This window comes from Lepisma saccharinum, chromosome 6, assembly GCF_977018435.1.
Source record: "Lepisma saccharinum chromosome 6, izLepSacc3.1, whole genome shotgun sequence".
Taxonomy (NCBI): domain Eukaryota; kingdom Metazoa; phylum Arthropoda; class Insecta; order Zygentoma; family Lepismatidae; genus Lepisma; species Lepisma saccharinum.
Window position 1 is genome coordinate 35,588,069 of NC_139234.1, and position 13,131 is coordinate 35,601,199.

The window sequence follows — 13,131 nt, forward strand, 5'->3', positions numbered from 1 at the left end:
AAAACATAACCAACGGAAAATAACATAAATGTATAATCACATGATTTGGTACCATGTAAAGAAATCCTATTCTTCACTGAGAAATATGAAGTGAAAAGTTGTAGAGAGTGTATTTAATAGTACAATTTAATTTACTGTTCAATTGTATTTCATTTAATCTGTAGTACAGTGAACACTTTTAATTCGAACTTGGACAATTTAAATTATTCAGTAATTCCAACAGGTGTTTATTCCCCTTCAATGATAATGTTTTAGCATAATTTATTCAACGAACACAGAATACAATATGAATCTCTGTGGTCATCGCAGACATCTTTGATAGCCACCTAATAGACAGGACTTCTCTAGGGATGTTTATGTTAACACCTTCCCAAGTTAAGCAATTTCAACTGCACTATCATTTTAGCTGTTTCCTGATAAGCACTAATGTTTATTAGTCAAAATCTTGAGTATATTTACAAAAACTACACAATATAAGGCAGATTAAAAATTATTTTATCATAAATCGGTGATGAATGTGCTAACATGGATAATATTAAAGAATTTTAGTGAAAAAAACTATTTGCATTTCCACATCAGTTTATCTACAGCAGTTTTTAACTTTAACAAATGTACGGAAACTTATTCTATGGAAGTATTTACCTTTTTCAAAATAGGCATCATTAGGAATAAAGGAGACTCCATCTTGCAATTCCAAACAAGGATGTCGCACTTGCTTTAACTTCAGAACTCCTGATCCTTTCTCTCTCAACAAAGGCCGTACATAAGGGATTGGTGCACTGGTTGCTGCACAGGCAAAGCTCACAAGAACATCTAATTGTGCAAGCACATCACTCATAGTTTGAAGTGTTTCATGATAGCCAGCTGAAAACAAAAATGTAGGCATTTCTAGAAAAACTATACTTTCAGAAAAGTATTACCAAAACAATTTTTCCTGAAACAAAAATAAATTAATGGGTACCTGATAGGGCTGATCCGATACCACTTTGAACCAATACCCATACCGATGCTGATATTCCTAGCCAATACCCATACCGATGCTGATATTCTTAGCCAATACCCATACTGATGCTGATATTCTTAGCCAATACTCATACCAATGCTGATATTCTTAGCCAATATCTATACTGATGCTGATATTCTTAGCCAATACTCATACCAATGCTGATATTCTTAGCCAATACTAATTACCGAAGCTGATATTGTTAGTCATTTTCACCGATATTGCTGCTTAAAAGTTTGATTGATCGATTTGGTGTTTTAAGTCCACTTTATGCACAGTAAGGCTAATCGGGACTGAACCTACAGTTTAAACCACTATGTGGCTCAATCAGGTATCAAACCCGGGACCCCTTGATTACAAGGCGACGACGCAGCTTAAAAGTTGTTTAAAATATTGATTAACAATAGTGGGCGAGAATTTCATTCCCTTATAAGCATAAATTTATCCAAGTTTTGCTTCAAAATACAGTAGAACCCCAATTTTACATTTTTAAGGTGACCAAGCTAAAAAAAAAACTTAAAATACAGAAAAATGTAAAATCCTGGGACGTAAAATCGAGGTTCCACTATATTCAAGAATTACATCAGAATATTAACATACCTGCTATATAAATACAGTTTCTTCACACAATATTGGAACAAAATACCGTATTTACACGTGTATAATGCACGTGTGTGTAGAATGCGCACCCTGGTTTTTGATAGGGAAAAGTGACAAACAATTATATCTCATATATAATGTGCAGTACAATTCAGGTTCAAGAAATGACTTTCTTAGTTGTAGGTCATAAAGCTGATGCTATGTGGATTAAGAGGGGAATATCATATTTTGTATACAATGAGTCAACCCATGCCACCTCACCCTCTTCCTCCACTGTGTTTAGGACCGCAAAGCTTTCATTTCTGTGGTAGAAGCAAGATCAAAATTAGGTTATGGACATGCAGGACTCAGGAAGTTATTTTCTATTATTTCTTGCCCAACAAATACTGCTGATACACATTCCGTGTGACATGAGGTGTATACTCAAATTCTGCCAGAACGGCGCAGGTTTGTTTTTCTCAGTTACAAAGTGGAAAATGGCCATTTCACTTTTATAGTGTTTTTTGAAAATTATTGTTACTAAAGAAATCCAACCTGGTAATTTGTACTTGTGCCTGTTGATTTATACGTGTCATACACTGTGACATAGTGAAAACATGCATAGTTTCATGCTGGCTGTTCGAATTATTCCAAGCATAATACGCCATCAGTTTTTGGGGACAAAAAATTTGTAAAAAAAAAGTGCGCATTATACATGAGTAAATGCGGTAAATGGAAATCTGGAACACCAAAATGCCAGAAAACATTTGACGTTGCTTCCTGACATGAAATAGCATGTAGTAGTGTTGCAAGGATCACATATTCTGTGAAAAAGACATACTACTACTACTAATCACAATACTGTAAAACAGCAAGGAACACGTCCAGTAACTCAACAGGAAGTAAACCAACAATATGATAAAGGTGGAAAAACAAATAACATATTCAGAAGGCAGAAATGAAAGAAACATACCATTTTAATGACACTCTGTACATTCAGAAATGCTCGTCTACTGCTAACAACTGATTACTGATTCAATTTCTCTTCTTTTAATTATAAAAATATTACAATCACAATTATAGGAAACTTATTACATACAACTGATGTTCAAGAAAAATTCATTTTCTTAATTACCTTTTAGTTTTCTCTTTTCTTACTGTAAGAGCAGTTAACTTTCTTATCATAGCTCTTATTTTTTAAAAAGGGAATTCTTCAATTTTTAACTCACCTGCTATAATCATAATTTCTGAAACAAGGGCCTTTTGCTGCTCATTATATTCTTCTCTGGCACTCATATATTCTTCATTCATGTCTTTAAGTGCATTGTTGTGAAATCTTACTCCATTTTTATTTGTGTCAATCGTCTTGTAATTTTTGTTATTTCTTAATACCTTTTCCTCCTACAGAAGGAAAAAAACTTAACTAGTTGCTGTGTTACCTAAGCATGATTCAAAGATTTGCAGACCACAGTAAACACTATATATATTTATAGACCCACTATTAGGTCCATCTATACTACAAAATATCTAGGTATAAGAACAATGGTAATATTAACTCTCTGGTACAGTCCCTACCAAAAGTTTAAGACCACCAACTTTTTCATATAAATGAATCCTGACCGAAAGTTTTTGGTACAAATATGGAGTGAAATTGTATGGAAGGAATATAGTGTGTGAGGCATATATTGCCGAAAAAATATTGGTACGCGTCTTGTAGTTCTTGAGATACGAAAGTGGAAAATCAAATTTCTTAACTAAAAAATCCAGAATTACTTTCTTGTAGTTTACGGTTATTACAAGCATAAGAAAACAGTTTTTCATTGTGACGTTTCAGGAGAACACACGCTCCCTTCATCAGACATTTATTTTTATCTTGACTAAAGATACAGTTATAATAATGGCTAACCATTGTTCTTCAGAAACGTCCCAATGAAAATCTGTATTCTTATGTTTGTAATAACCGTTAACTACAAGAAAATAATTCTACAATGCAAGCAATGCGTACATACAAGAAAAACTAAAAAATCCAGCATTTTGAAGTACAGATGAATGTGTATACACGTAACCAATGTCATTATGACAGTACTGAATTTTTTCCAGTATTGCTGAACATGAACGAAGGTTTTGGCGCAAAAAAATAAATCCAAAAAACTTTTCTCGTTTTATATTTTATTTTCTAAAATTCGCAAAATAAAAAAAATACAGCGAAAACTGAGAGTTTTTCAGATAAAAATATCTTCCTCAGCGACTGCGCTGGAGTGAACAAATTTTATCAGTCATTAGTTGAAATGTCTCTCAATAGATGGTGCAGAAAGACATATTTCGAGTAGCAGCATTGTGCAAGTCCAAACCTGTTTTCATTACGCTTGATAATAAACAGGCTGTTTGGATCGCAAGCTACGCGATAATGGGGAAAAAATCTGTGCCCGTGGGCATGAAATGGCAAATAATTGGTACGTATAGATGCAATAGGTCTCATACAGAAATTGCAGTCGCATTGAATGTGAGTAAAACCTGCGTGGCGAACACAATAAACAAATTCAAGCAGCAAGGTACAGTAGTTGATAAAACACGCTACGGCCGCCCCAGGGTAATGTCTATACGCGAGGACCGGATTATCTCCGAAGTATGGAATGAGATTACGCCTCAAGAATGCCAGAAATTGGTCCACAGCATGAGAAAACGTGTGCAAATGTGCTTGAATCTTCAAGGTGGACCTATTGACTATTAAAATTTCATACTTCATTCATCTAATTTCAGGAGAAATGTTTGTTTCTAAGTATATTTTCAAAGTTGATCTAATGATTTTACAAATTGTACCTTTAGTTGCATCTATTAGTTATAAGTGCATTAATATGCCCTTACACTTTCTTGATCTTGATGTACCTTTCAATAACATTACATAATAATTCAAATTTTGTATTAAAGTGTTTATTTCATGAAAAGCAATCACATATCTACTTTTTCTGTTTGTCTGAAAAACACATGACAAGGTGGTCTTAAACTTTGGTAGGGACTGTAGATATGTTAAAATCTAGCACATTGGAGTCATAAACTTTATGTTAATATATTAAATATATTCATGAGCTTTTGTTTCTTACAATGTAAATATCTTAAAAGGTATGAACTGCAAGACTAAAAATGTTATTTTATTTATTTATTTCTGTAGCACAGAAATATACGTATCATTAATTTTTGCCATGATTAGCAATATATCTTAGGATAAAAATGTCCATATCCAAGATAAAAGTTAAGGCCGTAAAAGGGACACAGCACGCACAAGGACAAACACATGACAAAATGACCCCACAGAGGATTATACTGGCTGTGGGTTCAGATGCCAGGGCTTTGTTGGCATACAAGTAGTAGTTACCGGGTGTACTATGTGCAAGAGAGAGATTTACTTTTGGGCACCTTATCAGAAGGTCACTCCTTCCATCCCTCTTTACCTTTGAAAGTTATAATTTAACTAAGAATTTAGTAACAAGTTACCATTAATGTGATTGTTAAGTAGAAGGGCTTGTTTGCCCGATTTGAAACAAAGTAACACATTAGAAATTGTTTATAATTTCTGCAGACATATTTTTCAAACAATGCTCTTAGGAATACACCACATGAATCAATATAAAACGAAGTAAACACATACCTTCAATGTAACTCGAAAATAATACCCCAATTGAGCATTTGATTCTAACTTCAAGGTTTTGTTAGGATCAACACCCAAGTCTCTTGCAACTTTCTTTGTTAACTGTTTCATTTCTTCTTCCAATTCATCCATTTTTGTCCTCAAGGCTGGAAGATAATGAAAAATGTTTACACTTGAATATATTGTTACATTTCATGTATCAAAAATATGGCTTTGTCCCAGTACAAATGTCAATGTTTTTATTTCAATAGAAATAAGCAAAAAGTGCTGTGTCGACCTTTCAGTTATATTTGTGAAGCTATCATCGGGTTATCATCATCACAAGTAAATCTGAAAGGTTGCAACTTTAAAATCTTTGTGCTTGTTTGTATTGAAATAAAGGTATTAGTGATAGCAACAAGCAATATACAACATCAAGAAAAACAAAAGCTGATATTAATCCTGCCAATAAGGGCAAATTCTGGAGTACACATCGAGTTGTAACTTCAGGAGATAATAATAATAATAATAATTAAGTAACCCATGGTGTAACAGCCGTTGAGGGCCAGGGCCTGCCTACAGACTGCCATCCTCACTCCCACCTGCCAAGGTAGGAGATCACCCAACCAGTTACGGGAAGACGTGTGGTCAGCACAACGAAACCTCAGTTGTTGTAGTATGTTTCCATGAACGGGTTACACTACTCATTTGTACCTTCCCAATTTCCTCACGTTGGTGGGTGGCCACCGGTCCCATATACAGGCCGAAATCTCAGGAGAAAAGTTGTTACGCTTCCCCCAGGAGACTTGAACATGCATACGTCCCGTAGCTGGAGCCCAAGGTATGAAACCCTAGGCCACACGTCCATGGTGCTGGACCAGAACTAATAGCAAACAATAAACTACACATGAGAAAAAAAAATATGTGGTGCTACTCTGAATATTTTAAGAGCAATAAATGTTTTAAAGTAGGGACTTACTTTCACACACACTGCACAGTGTAAGTCCACCTATGATCTAATCTGTCATTCAATTTCACGGAAAATTTTCCATAAATCAGTGCATTCACATGCCCACCTTTGCATTTAAAATTCTAATGTTGAATCCAAGGATGGTGACTTCCGAATTGACAAGAGGGGTATGTTGAAAATCCAGCTGTTGTCTAATGTAAGCGTTTCGAAAAAGAATCATCTGATTTCAAAGTAATTTAACTCGGTAACCGTTCGCTAAAACGCATCGAACAACGTACTGTTAGGAAGAGGATATTCTTGAGTTTCACATGATTGCCAGCAGGTAGCAGTAGCACGCTCGCATCAGATTCAAGCAAGATGGTGACGTCGCAACAAAAAGGTTTCTGTGTACTGCGCTTGGAAGTGTGTGAATCTGTTACAACAGTGCAGCATTAATTTCGGCGACAGTATGGTGTTGAACCTCCTACCGCACACAGTATTCGATGTTTATGTGTATTCTGACTACTGTGGATGAACTGCAAAATCGGATCACAGCAGCAGTGGTAGCGTTGACTCCAGACATGCTCGCATCTGTATGGGACGAATTCTCCTACCGTATGGACATATTCCGAGCGTCCAAAGGGGGTCACATTGAGCACTTATGAACATTTTTTATGTAAAAATTTATGTATAGCTGTGTATTTTAAAAGCAATTCCAAGTTCCTGGTTTGATAAATAAAAAAATATATAGACTTTTGAAATCGGGTGATTCTTTTTTAAACACCCTGTATAATGATAACACACTAATGCATTTTGGCACAAAATAAGTACACTATCACAGGTTATTTACATAAATATCAGATCACTACAATTATCGGCAATTGTACAAATAAATCAGTACATCAGCTTATACCAATAGAATACCGCTTAATCCATCCCATCCCTAGAAAATACCAAAATATAGCTACGATAAACGATTCATCTACGGAAAAGAGGAACAAGTACAAAATGCTAAAAAATATGCACTTCATCAACGAGACAGTAAATTTACCTTCCAATGCTTCATCAAATGACGACTTGATAAGATAATCTCCCTTTTCTGCTTGTTCCAAGTCTATAGTGCTCAAGACCATTTCCTTGAAGCGTTCCATATCACTCAGACAATCCTTTAAAGGATCCACAAAAAGAGCCTTTACAGCTGCAGCTTTGGTTCTAGATTCCAAACTCTCCACAAGCTGAGGTAGTCGAAGTAACGACTGATAAACTCTGCAATTGCAAGAATATGCTCATCAGATGACAGATGCAGAGGACATCAAGACGTGGAAATGGGTTTAAATCCGAGAGGATTTTCCACCAAAGAGTGTGATAAGTTTCTCTGTTTACTTTGATATGCTGTGGGCTCAACAGACAGCGACAGTTCCATGATGGTAAAAGCAACTTTTAGGTTTCACTTGTTCATTTACCAGAAAAGAAAGCTGACAAACAAACAAAAATGGCCTGAAAGATGTTGCGAGGCAAAAATGGAATATCACCCCCTGACCCCATTCATTCCCATATGCAGAAAGTAGGGCAGAGCTGATACCGGTATCAATATCAGAATGTATCAACTGGATTTTATTTACCGATACAGCATTTTGGTCTTTTCAGGATCTGCAAAAATGCCTCACATCACTTTTACGGTGTCTAATTATCCTGGAAATTATGCAAAATTTGATGTTTCACCTTTTTTTCCATTGGTAGGGATCGACCGAATGAAATTTTGGCCGATATTGATAAAGTACCGATAATCGATATTCTATCAATCCAATATAAAATTCGAATTTGTCTTGTCAAACCTAAATGGTTCATTGACCTCCTTAATAAATGTATGTTTCAAGGTAACTACAATGCGAAAAAACCCACATATTTAGACATTTACTTTTTAAAACAGTAGGGCATGGAGATTATCCATAAAAATCATAACAGAATTCTAATATATTTATAGATATATCGGATCGGTAAAATTACTGGTAATTTTACCATTAAACCAATATACCGGAATGCCTATATTGGCCGATACCAATAGAGTATGATTAATCTGTCACATTCCTAACCAGTAGTATTGTGTGAAAAACTGTAAGAGGTATTTTAATATACTTAATTCTTGAATATTTTGAAGCAAAACCCTGGTGAATTGATGCTTAGAATTGGAGTGGAATACTCACCCACTAATATTTAGAACAACTTTTAATTGTTGCAATTTTCAAGTATTGGTATCAGTGTGAATTGATAAGATTATCATATCGGTATGGGTATTGGTTGAAAGCTGTATTGACTCAGCACTAGTAGAAAGTCTAGTGTTTTGTTCTCCATTTCAAAAATATTAGCCTATAACAAGGTTACAAATGAACACTGTACATGTATTAGTGCAATGATCCAATATAAAATGGTAAATTTTCAGCTCAGAACCTGCAAAAATGAGTAAAACATTTTCTCATGAAATAAGATTAAATATAGTATAAATATAAATGATAAAATAATTGAACAGGTAACAGATTTTGTACATTTGAGTTCGAACACCAAAAATATGTTGAGAAAAATTTAATAAAATATTATAGATGAAATGGAATTTTGAAAAGAAATTTTGGAAAACAAATGAGAAAATACATTCAAATTAGATATCACAACATAATTTCAAAACCGGCTCATCTCAAAAGCAGTATATAAAATGGCATTTTGGTGTTAAAATGGTGAATAGAATGCTAAAATTGAATTTAAAACTATACTTATTACACGAAATAAACTTTTCCCTTCAATTTTTTTCTCTTTTGTATTTAACTGTGTTTTTTATGCTTGTAATACACACAGACTACAAGAGAAATAATTTTCGCTTTTCATAGCACATTAATGTAGTTGTCAGAGTATTAAGTTTATTCCTGAGTAAAGGAGTCAACTTTTGCTACTCAAATATTCACAGCAGAATTAATCAATTTCCATTATTTGCATAACACAAACGATAATTCAGACTTTAGAAAGTGTTGCGAAGGTTCTAAATTTCATGTTAAGAGTTTATTTCACATAATTTCGTGACAAAACATGGTAGGAAAATGCACCTCACTATTTAAACACATGGAAAATGAACATTACATGCAAACGAAATGTGCATGCCTCTACCAATGGAATGATAAATTTTTGTAGTCGCAGAACGGGCTTTGGTTAACCAGACCTGCAAGAAGAAGAACAACAACAACAAATAAAACTTGTAGCTCGTTACCTATAACTAGAGGCATGCATATTTCGTTTTTGACGAAAACACAAAATGTAAAATAACACATTGTAATGCTATTTTTTCATGTTTCTGAAAGGTGTGAGGTGCATTTTCCTACCCTGTTTTGTCATGAAATGATGCGAAGTGAACTGCAAAATGCAAAATAGACTCTTAACATGAAATTTACCGTTTATATACCGACGTGACACTTTCTGAAGTCAGAATTATCCTGTGAGTTATGCAATTCACGGAAATTTGATTAATTCTGCTGCAAACATTTGAGAAACAAAAATGGACCCCTTTATACAGGAATAAACTTAATATTCTGGCAATGATTTAATGTGCTATTAGAAGGGATATGTTCATTTTCTATAATAGCGCAGTTTTTAAATCAAATTTTGGATTATATTCACATTTTTAAAACCAAAATGTCATTTTATCTGCTCCTTTTTCACCGCTATAACAGCGAAATTTCATCTTATTTACTGCTTTTGAACCCAAAATTGACTCTTGTTTTTGTACCGAAATTTTGCTTTTCTATTTACCAAAAATATCTGCCTCTACCTATAACAATCCTGAAGCGTAGCTTTCTTCCTCTGAAATTTCTTAGATAAACTTTGGAAGTCTGGAACTTTCCGCAAATGTTCTTCCGTTAGCATTTGTTGCAGTTCGGTATCAGCAACAATACACTCCACCACGTCCTGCCTCTCCCTAATTCTATTGACATCCAGCAATGGCTGTTTCACCCACTGTCCCAGCAACCTTTGGCCCTGGGGCGTGCGACATCTGTTAAGGAGGCCAAATATGCTCTGATACTTATTTGTCATGGTTTCCAGAGACGTGGGAAGAAGATTTAATGCTCTAACAGCAGCAGCATCCATCCTCACATACTGGGACAAATCAAATGTTGAGAGTTTATACTGGTTAAAATTAGCCTCATCATTAAGGAGCTACAAAAGATAAGAATAATTCGAAAGTATGAATAATGAAGATCAAAACTGTCATTAAATTACTACTGTAGTGTAATAAAGAATAGAAATACAACTGGATCAAAGGCATTTCATTATGTAGCAGTAAATTCCTGAATTTTCTAAATCGAAAATCTGATTTTTACAGTTGTTCAAAATATTTCTCAAATTAATCAATGCAACAGTTTCCCAAAATTCTACTACTCCAATTCTTCTATAAATAGCCTGTTTTGTTTTCATAATTTTGTAAATTTGTTATTGTCCTTATGAATATAAATCCAGATACACTGATTAAAAAAGTATTGATATATTCTACATTTATATTGTATTTGACAACATTTTCATGTAGTATTAGCACATATCTAAAAGTAAGTTGATAGCTCCAATCATGACTACTCTATCAATTCAGTACCTCTGCCATGTTTACTTTCAATACCACTAATACGTGGGCGTACCCAAAAGAAACCGAACTAATTTTGTGGTGGGCAGAGCTTTTGTAGTACCGCGTTTTGCCGCTAGGAGCGCATAGAGCGAACCTTCCTGAGTCCGTAAGCCGAGTGCCGTCGCTGAAGCAGGTCAGGACACGTTTCGGCGGAGAAGTTTAGAGTGACAGCTGTTTTGTGTGATCGTCATTTTGGCAATGGCTGATTTTCAGGAACAGCATGCGGCGGTGAAATTCTGCTTTTTGCTCGGAAAGAGTGTAATAGAAACTCTTGAAATGTTAAAAACGGCGTACAAGGACGATGCTATGGGGAAAACTCAAGTATTTGAGTGGTTTTCCAGTTTCAAAAATGGTGAAATGTCAATTGATGACAAACCTCGTTCTGGTCGTCCTTCCACGGCCCGAACACATGACAATGTTGAAAAAATTCGTGAAATCATCAACGAAGATCGATGACGGACCATTGAACAAATTGTGGAGCTGTCGGGAGTGACTTGGAGTTCAGTGCAGCGAATTTTAGGCTTTCTACTTGGAAGTTTTGAAATGATTGCGCAACAGTGTGCGGCGGAAGCAGCCAGATTTGTGGCAGTCGGGTGACTGGTTTTTCCATCATGACAATGCCCCGGCTCACAAAGCCCTGTCTGTACGACAATTCTTGAACAAAAATGGTATGACCCCTGTTCCTCATCCCCCATACTCACCCGACCTTGCCCCGTGCGACTTTTTTTTGTTTCCTAGAATGAAAGGAGACATGAAAGGAAAGCGTTTTGCTGATGTTGCTGAGGTGAAGAAAAAACGATGGAGGCGCTGTCACGCATCACAAAAGATGACTTTAAAAAATGTTTTGAAAATGGAATCAAAGATTGGACAAGTGTCTTATGCAAGTGGAGAGTACTTTGAAGGGGATTGAAGGTTTGTACTTAAATTGTGAATAAATAAGTTCACAAAAAAATTAGTTCGGTTTCTTTTGGGTACGCCCACGTACATTTCATCTTTCATTGCCTATCCAATTTTCTTTGAAACCCATTTTATTAATTTTGTACAATTAATTGATTATCACTACACATCTTTTGCTGATCATTTTTGTAATACTGCAAATGGGTTAGATGTATTTGTAGCACTGTTAAAAGACAAGACCGGCTCTATTCTAACCTCTTTCAAGACAGAGGAAACCGTTTGGAACGTATCTCTTTGGATTCTTGCACTATCACATTCCAAACACTGACAAAAGAGAAAGTATATATCTCTGCACATTTACTTTTATTACCCCGAAGGTAGACATACCACCAGATAGCAACTTTTCACAGTTTACACTGGAGATGGATTTCTGGCAAACCCTGGCATGTGCAGGGAACATAACAATGTTGTTTCACTTCTAGATCTTTCCTCTTGACTAGCAGTCAGTGGTGGACCCTGGCAATTGTTTCGAGTGCAGAATGCCATGGTCTAGGAATTATCGAGAACTTGAGTTTAGATACCTTTCTTGTACTTTCAAAACAACAGGAAATGACATTACCTCTAAATACTTTATTGCAGCTACAAGTGAACCCATAGAAACTGTTAGACTCATCTCGGGCAGGGCTCCGGCATTTTCCTGTTGGCCTGATGCAAAATGTAACAATCGATTTAAATCCTGAACAAGTCCACTATCATGTGAAAAATCTGCTCGTTTTCTTTCTGTAATCACAACGCCACTTCTCTTTGCAACCTGCAATATATATTGACAATTCAGGGAGAAAAAATAAAACTAATATTTAGATTCACAAGTAAAAGTTCATGTGAGTTTATACGTAAATGAATCAAGCCATACAGAATGTGTAAGGTACAAAGAAATAACGGTTGATCTTTAGAGAACATACATAATCCAAACACAATGAAATAAATTCACATAGTTAATACTAGTTATATGATGATCAACAAAAGCAACTTTATCTTTCATATTTTTGCACTGAATGAGGTGGTCTTACCATTTTTTCCCACTTATATGTTTTCATCTCCTTCCCAAACCGGATAGGATTGCCATTAATAAAATGCATTAGGGCAATTCCATAGTTACGGATGTAACATTTTGAAAGTTTGAGGTGGTGTATTTTCTAAACGAATCAAATAAAAGCTTTGATTTTCTCACAAATATTTAATATTGACACACAGTTTACGCTGCCATATTTATGAAATTCAAGTCTTTAATTATTCTGTTACGGACGTAACTCAGAAAATAATAGAAAGTACACATTTCATGTTGTAATTGTAATATTTCTGCGAGATTAGAAATTAATATAGAAACTTCTCACATACAAACAATGATTAGAGATTGAACT

At 35.1% G+C, this 13,131-nt stretch overlaps 1 protein-coding gene across 1 annotated transcript in view; it reads right to left on the minus strand.

Annotated features, from left to right (window-relative positions):
* Positions 1–13,131, minus strand: part of spel1 (DNA mismatch repair protein spel1) — a 70,771-nt gene that overhangs the window by 14,467 nt on the left and 43,173 nt on the right. Inside the window, exons 7-12 of the mRNA XM_083123768.1 lie at positions 12,330–12,521; positions 9,968–10,353; positions 7,208–7,422; positions 5,229–5,374; positions 2,812–2,983; positions 643–864 (exon numbers count right to left, since the gene is read on the minus strand). Coding sequence (XP_082979894.1) covers positions 643–864; positions 2,812–2,983; positions 5,229–5,374; positions 7,208–7,422; positions 9,968–10,353; positions 12,330–12,521 — 1,333 coding nt within the window. The remainder of the gene's footprint in view (positions 1–642; positions 865–2,811; positions 2,984–5,228; positions 5,375–7,207; positions 7,423–9,967; positions 10,354–12,329; positions 12,522–13,131) is intronic.